We start from the raw sequence: 13,399 nt of genomic DNA on the forward strand, positions 1-13,399 counted from the left end.
AAAACATCTTCATTGCAGCCTCATGAGCAAAAAAGCACTCTCGTATTTTAGAAGATGGTGACCTCAGTGGGAAAAAAGAAAGCAGAAATATTGGTTTGAGAAGTGTAAATCCAAGAAGTCTCCCCTGTGAATACGGGTAATAACTCAGCTGTGTTGTTAACAATAATCACAGGGACATGGTTTCGCCCAGTTTTTGTTTAGGCATTGTATTGCTTACCCACTTCTTCCTGCCAGCTTCAACCACCAGGCTTTGTCATCGCAGTATGGTGCAACCTGAAAACAAAATTACTTCTTTGTCTGTCCCCTGCCTAATCAGAGCCTTCAGTACCAGAGGGAAAGTGGTTGCACACTTCACAAATGAGGGCTACAAAGGCTGCAGGAGGCCTCCACGGCAGAGGTCAGGGTGCAAGGTGGCACCCATCTCTATCCATCCCCATCACAGAAACATAGGATGGGTTGTGTTGGAAGGGACACAAAGATCATCTAGTTCCAATCCACCTGCTATGGGCAGAGGCACCTTCCACTAGACCAGGTTGCTTTGAAGCCCCATCCAACCCGGCCTTGAACACTGCCAGGGATGTGGCAGCCACAACTTCTCTAGGTAACCCGTTCCAGTGCCTCATCACTCTCATGGTGAAGAATTTCTTCCTAATATGTAATATAAATCTATCCCCTTTTAGCTTAAAGCTATTCCCCTTGTTCTATAGCTACATGCCCGTCTCCAGCTTTCCTGTAGGGTCCCTTCATGTCTTGGGAGACTGCTCTAGGGTCTCCATGAGCCCTCTCGTCTCCAGGCTGTACAGAAACGATGATCCTCACCATGCCGGTGGCGTCTGGTGCCCACGCTGAGCAGCAGTAGAGCCCTGCCGGAGTAGGCCAATCCCCGAAACGTCATCCCATGTCGTGTCGCCCCTCCCCGGGCACGGCCACATCCCACCGCCCCCGGGGGGGAGGGTGGAGCCACTATAAGTGCCGCCGCCAGTACCACCTCTTCCCCACTCGCCGTCGCGGCGACTGAGTAGCCCTGGCTGTGCCTGTGGCCTCTCCGCCGCCCGCCGCCCTCCTCCTCCGACCACCGCCTCACGGCACCGCCATGATCGTGGAAAGCAGCCGGGACGCGGCGCCCGATGGCGGCGACGGCAGCGCCCTCAGCAGCCCCATCAATCTCGCTTACTTCTACGGGGCGTCGCCCCACTCCAGCGAGGGCAGCTGTTCGCCGGCACACTCCGGCCCGGGGTCGCCGGCCTCTGATTCGGACCTCTCGGTGAGCAGCCGCGGCGGCGGCCGGAGGGACTCCCGGGGCAATGCCCGCCCCGCGCTACAAGGTATAGCGTGCCCCCTCGGCGGTCCCGGTGGGGCGGCGGAGGGAGCGAAGTCGCCGTTCCTGCCCAGTCCCTTTCACACCGGCAGCGAAGCCGGTCGCGGACCCCTCTTGGTTTAAAAGCCCCGCGTCTGGCAGGAGTGTTCCGCCGGCGCTGCGTGCGTAGCGCTCGGTTCTTGCGGCCGTGGGGTCCTCGCTTGAGGTGCTGGAGGAGGAGCAGGAGCATGAGTATTGCCTCAGCTTCTTTCTGTTGAAACAGGAAGTTTAGAGGGTTTTCTACAAGTGTTCCCGCTTTTCTTTGTTTTTTACTTAATTGTTAAAACGTGGAAACGGTATCGGTGTCTTGAACTCGGGTTTTACATTCATATTCCAACAGCTGAACAGCACATGGGGGGCGGAAAGCAGCACAGGGGACCTTTCCAGGGGGTTCGTGTGAAGAACTCCGTGAAGGAGCTCCTGTTGCACTTCAGGAGCAGCAAACAGATGTCCTCGGGCTCCGCCACAGAGGAAGGCAAGGTAACCAGCATTTTTCAGCACTAACATAATTGCTTGAAATGCTTGATGAAGCTGGCAAACAAGCAAATAAACAAACCAAATAAACAAACTAAAAAACCCACCAAAAACTGATACACGGGTAACCAATGTACAGGGGGGTAATATGGAGAAATTGTACAAGGGGGTTAAAGGAATTCCTTTACTTAAACAAAAGTATTGTCTGTCCTAAGTCTATCCGCGCATCAAAACCAAGCCAACAAAAAAAGGCGTGCGGTAATGCCAGAAAGGAGCTTGTTGCTTTATCTGGTGTGAATTGAGTCAGTATTTTTCCTTTTTAATACGTAATGGAAGAACACAGCTGGGAAGAAATTGGCAAGGAGGTTTATTGTGGGTGAAGGAGGCACTTGAAACTGTTCTTACTAAGCTTTATTTTCTGAAGGGAGTTTGGATAAAGATGTGTTTGTGTTACGAAACCACAGAAACTCCCTGCTAACTTGCATGAGCTCATTCATTGTACAAGCTGGGGAATCTTCTCAGAAGAGAATTGTTTGTCATGCCATTGCGCTCCTCTGTGAGGAACATGTAGTATAAAGGCAGACACCCCCCACTCTGAAAAGATGAAGAACAATAACAATACAGGAAATTCTGGGGAGATTAAAGGGGTTTTTTCTTTTTCTGAGTGTGTGTTTGTCACAGGAAAATTTTTGCATCGAAAAGTTCATGGCACCGAAGAAGTATAAAATAAGCTTACTTACGTTAAAAAAAAAATCCTCTGACCTCCGTAAGGAGCACATGTCTCAAAAATTTCTTGAGTTTTGTGGTATTGTAATGAATAGCTCAAAATAAGAAAAATGGTTTTCATTTAAGTTCCATGTTTCAATTTTTTAACCTTAATTAAAAGCAATTAAATTAGGGTTAGGCAACCATGTACTAGTATTATTCTAAGGTATAATCTATGTTTATAGAAGCAAATTGTTGCTGCTTTCTTCTTGGTTTTGTTTTCTTTTCCCTGAAATAACATCATAATAATGGAATAACCTGGATTTCTCTCAAAAGGCACAAGGAGGATTGGTGAACTACGAGCAATACACAGGTAAAAAATACCCTCATACCTTTATACCTTTTTAAAATTCGATTGTGAGATTAACCTACAAATAGGTTCTAAATCTATTTTCTTCTCAGCAGAGTTGAAGAGCATACAAGGTCACAGTGGCAAAAGAAAGGCTCCAGAGCTGCTTTCTGATGGACTGTCTTTTAAGCGCCAAGCTAATGTTCACCCACACCTCCTGGTAAGCTTCATGTGATTAGTGGCTTCCAGAGCCAACTAACGTCTAACTTTTTGGGTCTTGTTTGGATTTTTTTTTATCTTTTATTCTTGACAGACGCCACCTCAGACACCAACTTCTATGGATAACATGGAGGAGACTCATAAAAACAACCCAAAGCATGACAGCAATTCTGATCTTCTTCAGAACATTATAAACATCAAGAACGAGTCGAGCCCCATTTCTCTGAACACAGTGCAGGTCAGCTGGTTGCGCACTATGTCTAGTCACAACTCACCTGGTGAGCAGTACCAGGAGAGCCCAGGAGCACAGGCTTTCTCCCCATCCCAGAAGTACCATGCATTCCAAGATCACACCTCGCAGCATATGCTTGATCCACCGCAGCATTACCAGTTTCCTCCATCCCAGAACCAAGATTTGTCACAGACCTATCCTTCAGATGCCTCTGTGGAGTACAGGCCCTTTGCTGCCAATGATCAGTCTCCTGGCTACCAGCAGAATACCTTTGAGAGCCATGAGCTGCAGTACTGCCCATCACAGAGCTTCTCCTCCCTCTTGAACGACTCTGAGGGTTCAGAGGGTATCTTTGCTCCTCTCCAGCTGCTGAGCAGTGCCCACCTGCAGCCTGATGTCAACCCCCACCCTCCAAACTTCAGCTTGCTTTCCAGTAACATCTGTGATAGTCTGGAGCGCAGTGTCTCTTTGGCTACTCTGAATGCCTCTCTACCTGACCAAAGCATCACCAGAAACACGACTCAGCTGAAGTCATTTTTTCAGTGGCAGGTAGAGCAGGAGGAAAACAAACTGGCCAGCATCTCTCAAGAACAATTCCTTGCAAAAGACTCTGATGGAGACACGTGAGTACTCTTTACCTCTGCATTTCTGGTGTGAAAGACTGGGGGATGTGTCTGGGTTTTGGTGGGCCATGAGGTTGTAATGGAAGCAGTTCATTAGCAGTGTTTGTGTCATGAGTGCAGTAGAAGTCTTGCTGGTGGGCTGCAATGCACAGAATTGCAGCCCACTAAGTGGATAAGGTGTTCGTATTGTATAAATTCAGGTTATTATCATTAGGCTTTAACCTAGTAAATGGGGAGGAAAAGATTCTAATTTAGGTGCTTTAAATAGCCCTGGGAACAAGGTATCTGTGTTCCTGTCTTAGTGATGGAGCGGAAGGCTGCATAACACCCCTCCCATATGTTTGGATCACTGTAATGGCTTGATCTGTCATTTGTATGATGGTGTAACTCTATTTCACCTCTTTCCCACAGCTTCCTTCACATTGCTGTTGCCCAGGGCCGACGAGCACTCTCCTATGTTCTTGCAAGGAAGATGGCTGCCCTGCACATGCTTGATATTAAGGAGCACAATGGCCAGGTGAGATTCTCAGTCTGTGCACCTGCTTGGTGCACCTGAGTGCTTCTGCATGTCTGGACCTTGGGGAAGATGTGGTGAAATGTATATTTAATATTAACTCCAAGATTTAGCCTGCATACTAACATTAACCTTGAGCTATTAATACTTCCTGGGATCACCTTGAGCTGGTAAAACACTGTGTTCTGCTTCATTTGTCCTAGTTTCCTGGTATTCATAATCACTGCTTAAATAAAACCAGGTAGCTAGGCTTTTTATTTGTTTTAGTTGCTCTTTCCTGTTAGAGATCAGATGACTAATAATTTGAGTTTTCTTCTTGATGTTTGTAGAGTGCTTTCCAGGTTGCTGTGGCTGCCAATCAGCATCTCATTGTGCAGGACTTGGTTAGTTTGGGGGCTCAAGTCAATACAACGGACTGCTGGGGTAGAACACCGTTGCATGTTTGTGCTGAGAAGGGGCATGCCCAGGTCCTTCAGGTAAGACCAAGCAGGCATAGTTCTGCCCTGTCAGTCAATGCTTCTACATTGTATTAGTTGTCTTGGGAAACTCTGGAAATGGGACTCCTCCCTTTATCTTTCTCTGTGTAGCCTTGTGAGTATGTCTCAAGGTTCTATGGTAATGGCTTGAAGTGAGACTGAATTTCACAGTCAAGTTCTCACTAATGTTTTAGAGTAATTTGGTGGAATCCTCTAGTCTATGAAAAAAATATCTCAGTCATTATTTATTGTAACTTCCTTGCAGTAAGGCTGTATACAAGCTTGAGGAAGGAATGTGTTGTTTGGATAAGACCTAAATGCATACCTGTTCCTACTTTTGTAGGCAATCCAAAAAGGAGCCATGGGAAGCAATCAGTATGTGGACCTTGAGGCTACAAACTATGAAGGTGAGTAGTTAAAGAGTTTATAATTTACAGAGTTACAGGATGCTATAATGTTTAATAGCTGCTGATGTGAATGTTATCGTGGGTTGAAAATCAATCAAATTGAGCATATCTTTGCTGGGTTGAAATTCACAATTACAGTTGAAATTGCATTAGAATTGGCATATCTGTCAGAAAAAAAAAAGTGGTTAATCTGTGTCTGTCAGGACCTCTTACATGCAATTGCTGTGTTTGGCATGGAGATTGTAGGTAATAATTGGCTATTATTTAAAATATTTGAGTGCCAGCAATGTGTCAGGGAATGCAGAACCCAGAATCTTCAGCAGCAGAGCTGCATTTGTAACAGCTCTTTCTAATGTGCATTCATTAATTAATGATGTGGTGTTTTTTAATGTTAAGGTTTGACAGCATTGCACTGTGCTGTTCTGGCCCATAATGCTGTGTTGCATGAGCTGCAGAACAGTCAGCCACCTCACTCCCCTGAGGTCCAGGAGCTTCTGTTGAGAAACAAGAGCCTGGTAGAAACCATCAAGACTCTGATACAAATGGGAGCCTCTGTTGAAGCTAAAGTAAGTGTAGTGGCTTTGTGTGAAGCATTAGATCCAGAGAGAATGTGGGAAAAAAACATGTCTTTTTCTTCTATGCCAGATTTCAGCGTTATTACAAAGGAAGTAGACTAATTTGAAAGCTTTCCCTACAGCTTAATTTACCTGAGTGGAATGAGAATGTTGTCTTTATTCAGAGCAAGGTATTATCAATGCAGATGAACCCTGGAGAAAAAGGGAGGTGACGGTCTTAATTTCTGGATTATGAATGATGCTATGCTGCCTGCAGTTGATTGTGTCTTAAAAGTAAGAGTATGTTGGGAACACCTGAGACGTATCCATAGTAATAGGGTGCTGATGATACCTTGTTCTTGAACTGTAGATTTTAATTAAAAACTGCTTACCTGTCCAGTTTAGGTCTGTGCTGGGCCAGACATTACTTGATGTAACATTTGATATTTTGGCTATGAAAACTCACTGCCAAATAAGATCTCTTGATTGTTCATTATGTGTTCATATTAAAATACATATTCAAATTGACTTTCAGTAAATTGTTAGTGCCAGCATGTTTGCTCAACACTGTAGTTACTCTGTTTTGTCTGCATGTTCACCCTGGATAGGTGAACCACCTGCAGGGAAGACTAACAGTTTCTTTTTTGATAGGATCGCAAGAGTGGTCGTTCAGCTTTACATTTGGCAGCAGAAGAAGCAAACCTAGAGCTCATTCGTCTCTTTTTGGAACTGCCCAACTGCCTGTCTTTTGTCAATGCAAAGGTACAGTGATTTTCTGGAATGCGGATATAATCTGGGATGTGCATGTGTGTGGCACTGTGAGTGTCCTGAGACTAATGCCTTGCCTTTACTTCATGGATGTACTTTGTCTTCTTCAGGCTTATAATGGCAACACAGCACTCCATGTGGCTGCCAGCCTGCAGTATCGGGTGAGTCAGTTGGATGCTGTGCGTCTGCTCATGCGAAAGGGAGCTGATCCAAGTGCCAGAAACTTGGAGAATGAGCAGCCAGTTCATCTGGTTCCTGATGGCCTTGTAGGAGAGCAGGTAATAAAAATTCAAACGGCCTTCTCCTTTGCTCCCATCTGTCCCCATCGACAAAAAAGCCCTATTCCTCTCTGAAAGTTTGTTTTGGTTTTTGAGTTGCAGCTTTTGTGGAAAATACATAGCAAACACCATTTTATTCATGGATCTTTGGCTTCAATGTTAGGATCAGGAAAACTGCACAAAGACCTAAAATTACAGATTTCACTGGTTTTTATCCATCTCAAAAGCTTTTTCCCGTCAAGATAGGATTTTTCTTTGTAACCTTGTAACATATTGGAGTGTAATACACCTTCTCTTGTTCATTTCAGTACAGTCCGAGATTGTACTACTGTTGCTCTTGTCATAATTAGTAATGGCAGTTCTTAGGCCCAAGTAACAGGTGAAGAAAATCCCTATTTCCTAGGACCTATACAAATACATGATGAAAATGGTGACTCTTGACCTAAGTAGCTAATAACCTAAGGAACTGGGTAATTCTTTTGCTTTTCATTGGTTCAAATACTGTAAAATTGGATCAATACTGGAGTAACTGTGCTGAAATGTGGGCTCAGATAAATGAGGAATGTAGAACTGGGTCTAGGGTTGGGATTGTTTCTAAGATTGCCTCATGTTAGGATGATGAATGTTAATGTGTTTGTTTTTCTTGTCTCCAGATAAGACGTATCCTAAAAGGGAAGGCGATTCAGCAGAGGGCGTCCCCATTTTAAGCTCCATGTTCCTTGGAGTTCAGCAACTTACACTCACTGTCAGTCAGGCAGTCCTAATATATCTGTAAATAGACCATTTGTCTGGTGTGGGCAAATGTTAGTTGTTTCTATGAAACAAAAGTATTTTGTTCACTATCATATAGTGGGTTATATAAGAATTAAAAAAAAACCCAACCAAAAAAAACCAACAACCCAACAAACAGACGAAAATCTAACAATCAAATTCTTCTGAGCAAATGGGAACATTTCATTCCTAAGTATGTGGAATATTTGCCTGGGTACATGAATTTCCTAGCTATGGCAAGTCTAATTTTATTTAAACTGTCTGAGACATGTCAACATTGCAGAGCTTTTTTTTTCTCACTTAAAACATTAAGTGCAAAAGAAATTAAATATTTTTTAATTTGAACATTTATTTATGCAACTTTGTAGCTTTCTTCCAGTAGCTCATACATAGTCACTGTCATTTGTACAGCTGTATATAGTTCTAAGAATCCACTGATCATTTGGGGAATGATCTGAAGAAACAAGTTCCTTTATCTTGAACTTGCAAATTGCTTGTAGAGTTTTTATACTGTACTGGTGCAAACAGAATTCTGTTGGTTTGAAAGGCTGAAAACCAAAAGTATCATTAGAGTGTCCATAGCACTGATTTGTGTATGCCTTTGGAGTTCTTAATGAAATGCAAAAAGTTCAGAGGACTGCCTCAGTTTTTCTTGTACCCAGGAGTTTTTTCTTTTGATGGGACGGTAGACTGAGGGAGAAAGATCACGACTTCTGTAGCCTGTGTATGACTTTGTACTTCAGAGAGAGTATGATCTTGTTTCAGTGAAAGTATTTAGCGTGTACTTAACTGTTAATGCATGCTGAAATATCTACATATTAATCGTAATACTTCAACATGTGTAAGCCTCACTAGTTTCAGTAGGACTTGAGCACATGCTTAAGTAGTCTGCTAAGTTGGGCTCTGATTAAATTTAGAGACTTGGTGTTTTTCACCTTCTAAGCAGAGTTAATCCATTTATGGTTTTACCTTATAGGTATGGTGGCTAGCCAAGTAATATTTGAACTTGATGTTTTTCTATTTTTTAATAATTATGAGTATTAATGCAAAATGTATACTTATGATGCTCTATACTTGTGTTCTGTTGGAGAAAACTTCCTGTCACTTTCTGAATGATCCATGCTGGGCTGTAATCCAGTAATATGTTCTCTCTGTGGTCTTTGCTCTTAAACTGGTTTTGCCTCACATGCAGTTATCTGTCCTAACTGTTCAGTCTGATTGTGCTGTTTTGACAAAGTATGTCTTGTATACAAGCTAAGTAAAAAAAATCTGATATGCGGAGACTTAGTTGCAATGTATTTCCTGAAGGTTCTCATGTAAGTTGTGATTGAATAAACATGCTAATTAAATTTTGGTGGCTACTGTCTGTGATACAACTGATAATGAAATCAAGCTTGAGAGAGAAGTATTTTAGCAAGGTAATCCTGTTGGACTGGTGGATGTTCATCCTGCTCTTTAACGCTTTCTCTTATTTGATGCTGGTTTTGAAGCTGGTACTTTGGTGTTTTGGATCATATACCATGCTGTTGTATTGCCTCTGTATTAGTATATGTGCCCTAAATTAGTAAATAGTCACCAGGTTGTTGAAATTGCAGGTTGTGACCTGAACACTTCTCCCTGTATACTTGAGTGAGAGCAGCTCTGACAATGTTGTTTCCCCATGACTTCCTTGCCTTGGTCCTCAGTTCTTACAGCTCAGGTCCAAGCAGTCACCCTAGGATGGGTGGAAGTCTGCATGAGCAAATGAGGCTATACACATGGTGAAAGACTGTGCTTGCTTCACATATTAAAATACAGTCTGAGCTGGCCATGACCTTTCAGGAGGAAGAGCTGCCATCACAGACCATCACTGCTGAGCACTGTGCTGGTGGCATGACAACAGTCAAGAAAAGCTGATGAAGCTTTAGGATATGAAGGAAAGGACTGAAGAGAAACAAGAGTGCTCCTGTGCTACTGTATAAACCTGTTGTCCACCCCTGCTTCACTGTTTTGTGTGGTTAGGGTGTCCTGTCAGATCAGAATGTTTTAGGATTGGGAGAGGCTCAGAGGTGTGGAGGATCCTCCTTGCAGTGAGCATCAAAGCAAGCTCTAGGGCTCTTAAGTTGCAAAAGTGATGTCTGACAGCAGGTATGACAGGCCTGCAGTCATGTCAGGCCAGTGAAACCGGATTGGGATGGACTACTCACTGTCCCTTCCAGCATGGGTGCTGGAGGCTGTTAATGAAGGTGCTGAGTACACAACAGACAGGATGTTTCCTTGAGATAGTAGAAGAATGTGGCAGAAACAAGATATTAGCAGATGAAGGGAGGGCCTGGGTGCATGTTTAGAAGGAGGGCATTTCTGTGGAGTCACTTATGAGAAAAACCATGAGAAAAACTGCCTCAGTCCTCTCTGAAAGGGTGAAGTACTGTACTATAGGCTTGCCATGTTCTCAGCTCTTCCCTGGGAACTTGCTAATGGATGCTCTCACAGACCTGATACCAGAGTTAGATTATAACCTGTGCTCAGATCATTGCAGTTAGGCTTTTAGTGGTTCATGAGTTCAGTCTGGTTCCATTGATACTGGTTGTACCTTTCATAAGAAGAAAATGTTGGAAAATCATCTTTCAGACAGTTGAGCCCTTGTTGACCCTTTGCTTAAGTGCAAAACCACATCCCTGGAAGTCTCAAAAATGGCATTTGGTGCTGAGGTAAGGTGATGAAGAGGCTGAAGGTTGTTTAGTTAGGAGTGAGAAATTATGATGGAGACTGGAAATAGAACTGAATTTCTAGTTAGGGTTTTCAAAGATTAAATGGCACTTCTATGTGAACAGCTAATTGGGCCTAAATTGTGTTGAAGATGTTATCTGCACCTCTCTCTGCAAGTGACCCTGCTGCAGGGTTTTTGGTTTGGCTTTTTTTGTGGGTTTGGTTTTTCATGGGTTTTTTTGTTTGATATGATATGCCCGCTAGTACTGCTTCCATTTCACTTCCATTTTCTTTATAAGAGGCGATACACAGGAAAGAGAATTGCTGATGGGATATTAGGGCTCTTCAGATCAGCCAGGTGCCTAGCATTCCTTTTTTGGGTGGTGTTGACTGGTTACCTCACAAAGGAAGGAAGTACCTTGGGTCTGTAGGGGTGCCAGAGCATAAGCATGAGTTCAAACAATCCTTGAGCATGATACAGACTCTGCTGTGAGAGGCAGTTAGCAAGTGGCATGGTGCTCTCAGTGGCACTCACGTCCTTCTGGAAGGGGTGCTCCTGGCACTCCAAGTTAGGAAATTCCTAAGGAGACACTGAAGTGTTTGAAGTTCATTTAATCTGCCAAGAGCCTAAATTCATTGTCTGAAGAGCTCAGTAGGCAACTTCACAAGAAAGTATCTTACTCTAATTGACTCATGTTTCTCCCCTATGATATTGGGAAGTTCTGGCCTATCTGGCGTGATAGAACTAGATATTTGAAATAATCCCTTTTCACTGAAGGGTAAGTGACACTAAATATTTAGCAGGCTGGTAGTATTACCTGAAAAACTTGTGGTGCTGGGAAAGTGCTGAATAACTTTTATTGATGTGGATGTAGGCACACTATTTTTCTGGCTGGAGTAAAGGCAGAAGAGACTCTGGCTTGGGTCCAAGTAGGAATATTAAGACACATGGAGCTTTGCTCCCGGGATGTTTCTGATTTGTTTGTCTAAGCCAAAAAAGGCAAGCCAAAAGGGTTGCTTTTTGATTTTTGTGGGCTTCTCATCTGGCTGGAGTTGTGGAAGGCAGCAATCCACAATTTAAAAGAAGCATGTTCTGCTTCTGGGGATGGAAAAATACAATTTCCCACATTTATTGCTCATTTTATAATTTTATCAGAAAAGAAAAACATAGCCAGGAAGTGCACTCTTACAGAGATTGGGTGTGGTAAAAGCAACTGCAAAGATAGGACACGAACTACTTGTTCTTCTTGCCTGACAGTTTGCTTGTCTGGTTGCCTTTCTTTTAAAAATGTAGGTGCTCCCCTGTGTAAGGGAAGAGCTGAGGACGATTAAAGTGCAGTGAACGTGGGAAAATAAATAATGGGTTCCTGCAGTTAACATATCTGCCAGAAATTGACCTTGATTTTCAGTGCATTCAAAACAAATTCTTCAACTGCTATCTATTACCTTTCTTAAGTGCTTGGTGGTGATATTGGCCTGAGATACTAGTGGCTTGGGAGAGTCCAAACTGATTCCTCACCAAGTTGGTTAAGTGTCATACAGCCTGCAGTAGTGCTACCTTTCACTTTTTGTGATTAAGATAAGGGCAGCAACAGCAATGCTGATCCTGGCACTGGCCTGCACCTGGGTTTAGAAAGGCAAGTGTCACCCTCAGACATCAGGGCAACTTTGAAGCAGCATCTCTCTTCCCCACTCCCCCTGGCCTGCATTGAGGGCTCGCCTGGCAGCATTTTGCTACTTTGAGAGGAAGCCGTTCTTAGTATGCTTTATTAGAATTTCTTTTAGAAGATTAAATACCAACCTTGCGAGGAGAAAGGTTTAGTTATTTCAAGGGATGGACTGCTGGTGTTTCTGCCTCTAAACGAGGCAGAAACAATCCTTAAATGAATTGCTTATGACAGGTGGCCTTGCTATCTGGGAATGTTCATCCATATACAAAACCCATTTGTGCAGTTACATTTCCTGGCAGAATTTCACTATTATTGTTGACTAATGGACTAGTGTTTAATCTTAAAGCATTTCGTTAGATCCTATCACTGTTAACAAAAAAAAAAATCAAGACTGCACTAGTGAAACTGGTAACTACGCTAGTGCAGAGATGCTATACCAGAAATTATCTCTTTTCAGATAGTTGGATTTGGGGGTTGGTTTCTCCTGCAAGTGTTTATCTTGTTCTTGCTGGAGAAGGAAAGTAATATATCTTGAGTTGTGTCTGTTTAGTGTGCATTTATTTTCAGCTCTCGTGATTAAGAGGCTGACTCTGTAAGTCTATGTTTTGCTCTTAGCTCTGAAAACGTGATGTAAGCTGTTTTGATAATGTGGTTGCTGTACTAGCCTACTTACACTTCCCATGTAGTTTTTGTCTTAGTTACTGGTGAAATTTCTCCCTTCCACTTTGTTAGTCAGAAACCCTGAGGGAAAGATGACTAAGAGTGTTTTAAATTTAAGAGGGGGAGCAGATGATTGAAAGAAGTTGTCCATTGCTTCTGTGAATCTGTCTGGACTGCAAGTAAGACTATGGAGATCCTGACTGAACTGTCTTCATGTGGATGCAGTGCAGAGATGCTTTCACATATGTTTAATGAAAGCCTCTAGTTCTGTTCAGATGGTCTTGGTCTCGTGACGTTTTAATACCATGGTAGATACCATTTGGTAGGTTATGTACCAAATGGTGCATGTTGGCTGCTGGTGGCTGGTTTTTAGGCCCCAAATAAAAGATCTCTTTAGCAGTGTTGACCTCTTTCCATCAGCATGACCTAGGAGAGATGTAGAAGTTGGATCATTTCAGTCTGTGGCTCACTGGGACAGCCTTCAGTCATTGCTTGTGTGGCTCTTGAGGGCTTTCTGGGGAGGCCCGGAGCTGCTCTGTAAGCTTCAAACTCAGGCCTGCCGTAAGAAAGGACTTGGGACTACATAAACACTGCTGTTTGTGGCCAGCCAATAGACCCTGCAGACTTGAGCATGTACATCTTGTTATTATCCTC

General features: G+C 43.3%; 1 protein-coding gene across 3 annotated transcripts; it reads left to right on the forward strand.

Annotated features, from left to right (window-relative positions):
* Positions 1–1,004: 1,004 nt before the first annotated feature.
* On the forward strand, positions 1,005–9,076 carry NFKBIZ (NFKB inhibitor zeta). Of its 3 annotated transcripts, none has more exons than XM_031051278.2 (12): positions 1,005–1,325; positions 1,698–1,837; positions 2,873–2,909; positions 2,999–3,105; positions 3,199–3,959; positions 4,371–4,476; positions 4,803–4,949; positions 5,293–5,356; positions 5,753–5,922; positions 6,562–6,672; positions 6,789–6,956; positions 7,610–9,076. In XM_031051278.2, the coding sequence occupies exons 1-12, from the start codon at positions 1,094–1,096 to the stop codon at positions 7,661–7,663; spliced, it is 2,097 nt and encodes a 698-aa protein (XP_030907138.1). In that variant the 5' UTR covers positions 1,005–1,093; the 3' UTR covers positions 7,664–9,076. The 3 variants fall into 3 exon arrangements, with proteins under 3 accessions (XP_030907138.1, XP_005151633.2, XP_005151632.1); XM_005151576.3 differs by having other exon boundaries at positions 3,002–3,105; XM_005151575.3 differs by having other exon boundaries at positions 1,159–1,264.
* The last annotated feature ends 4,323 nt before the right edge of the window (positions 9,077–13,399 follow it).

This window comes from Melopsittacus undulatus, chromosome 2, assembly GCF_012275295.1.
Source record: "Melopsittacus undulatus isolate bMelUnd1 chromosome 2, bMelUnd1.mat.Z, whole genome shotgun sequence".
Taxonomy (NCBI): domain Eukaryota; kingdom Metazoa; phylum Chordata; class Aves; order Psittaciformes; family Psittaculidae; genus Melopsittacus; species Melopsittacus undulatus.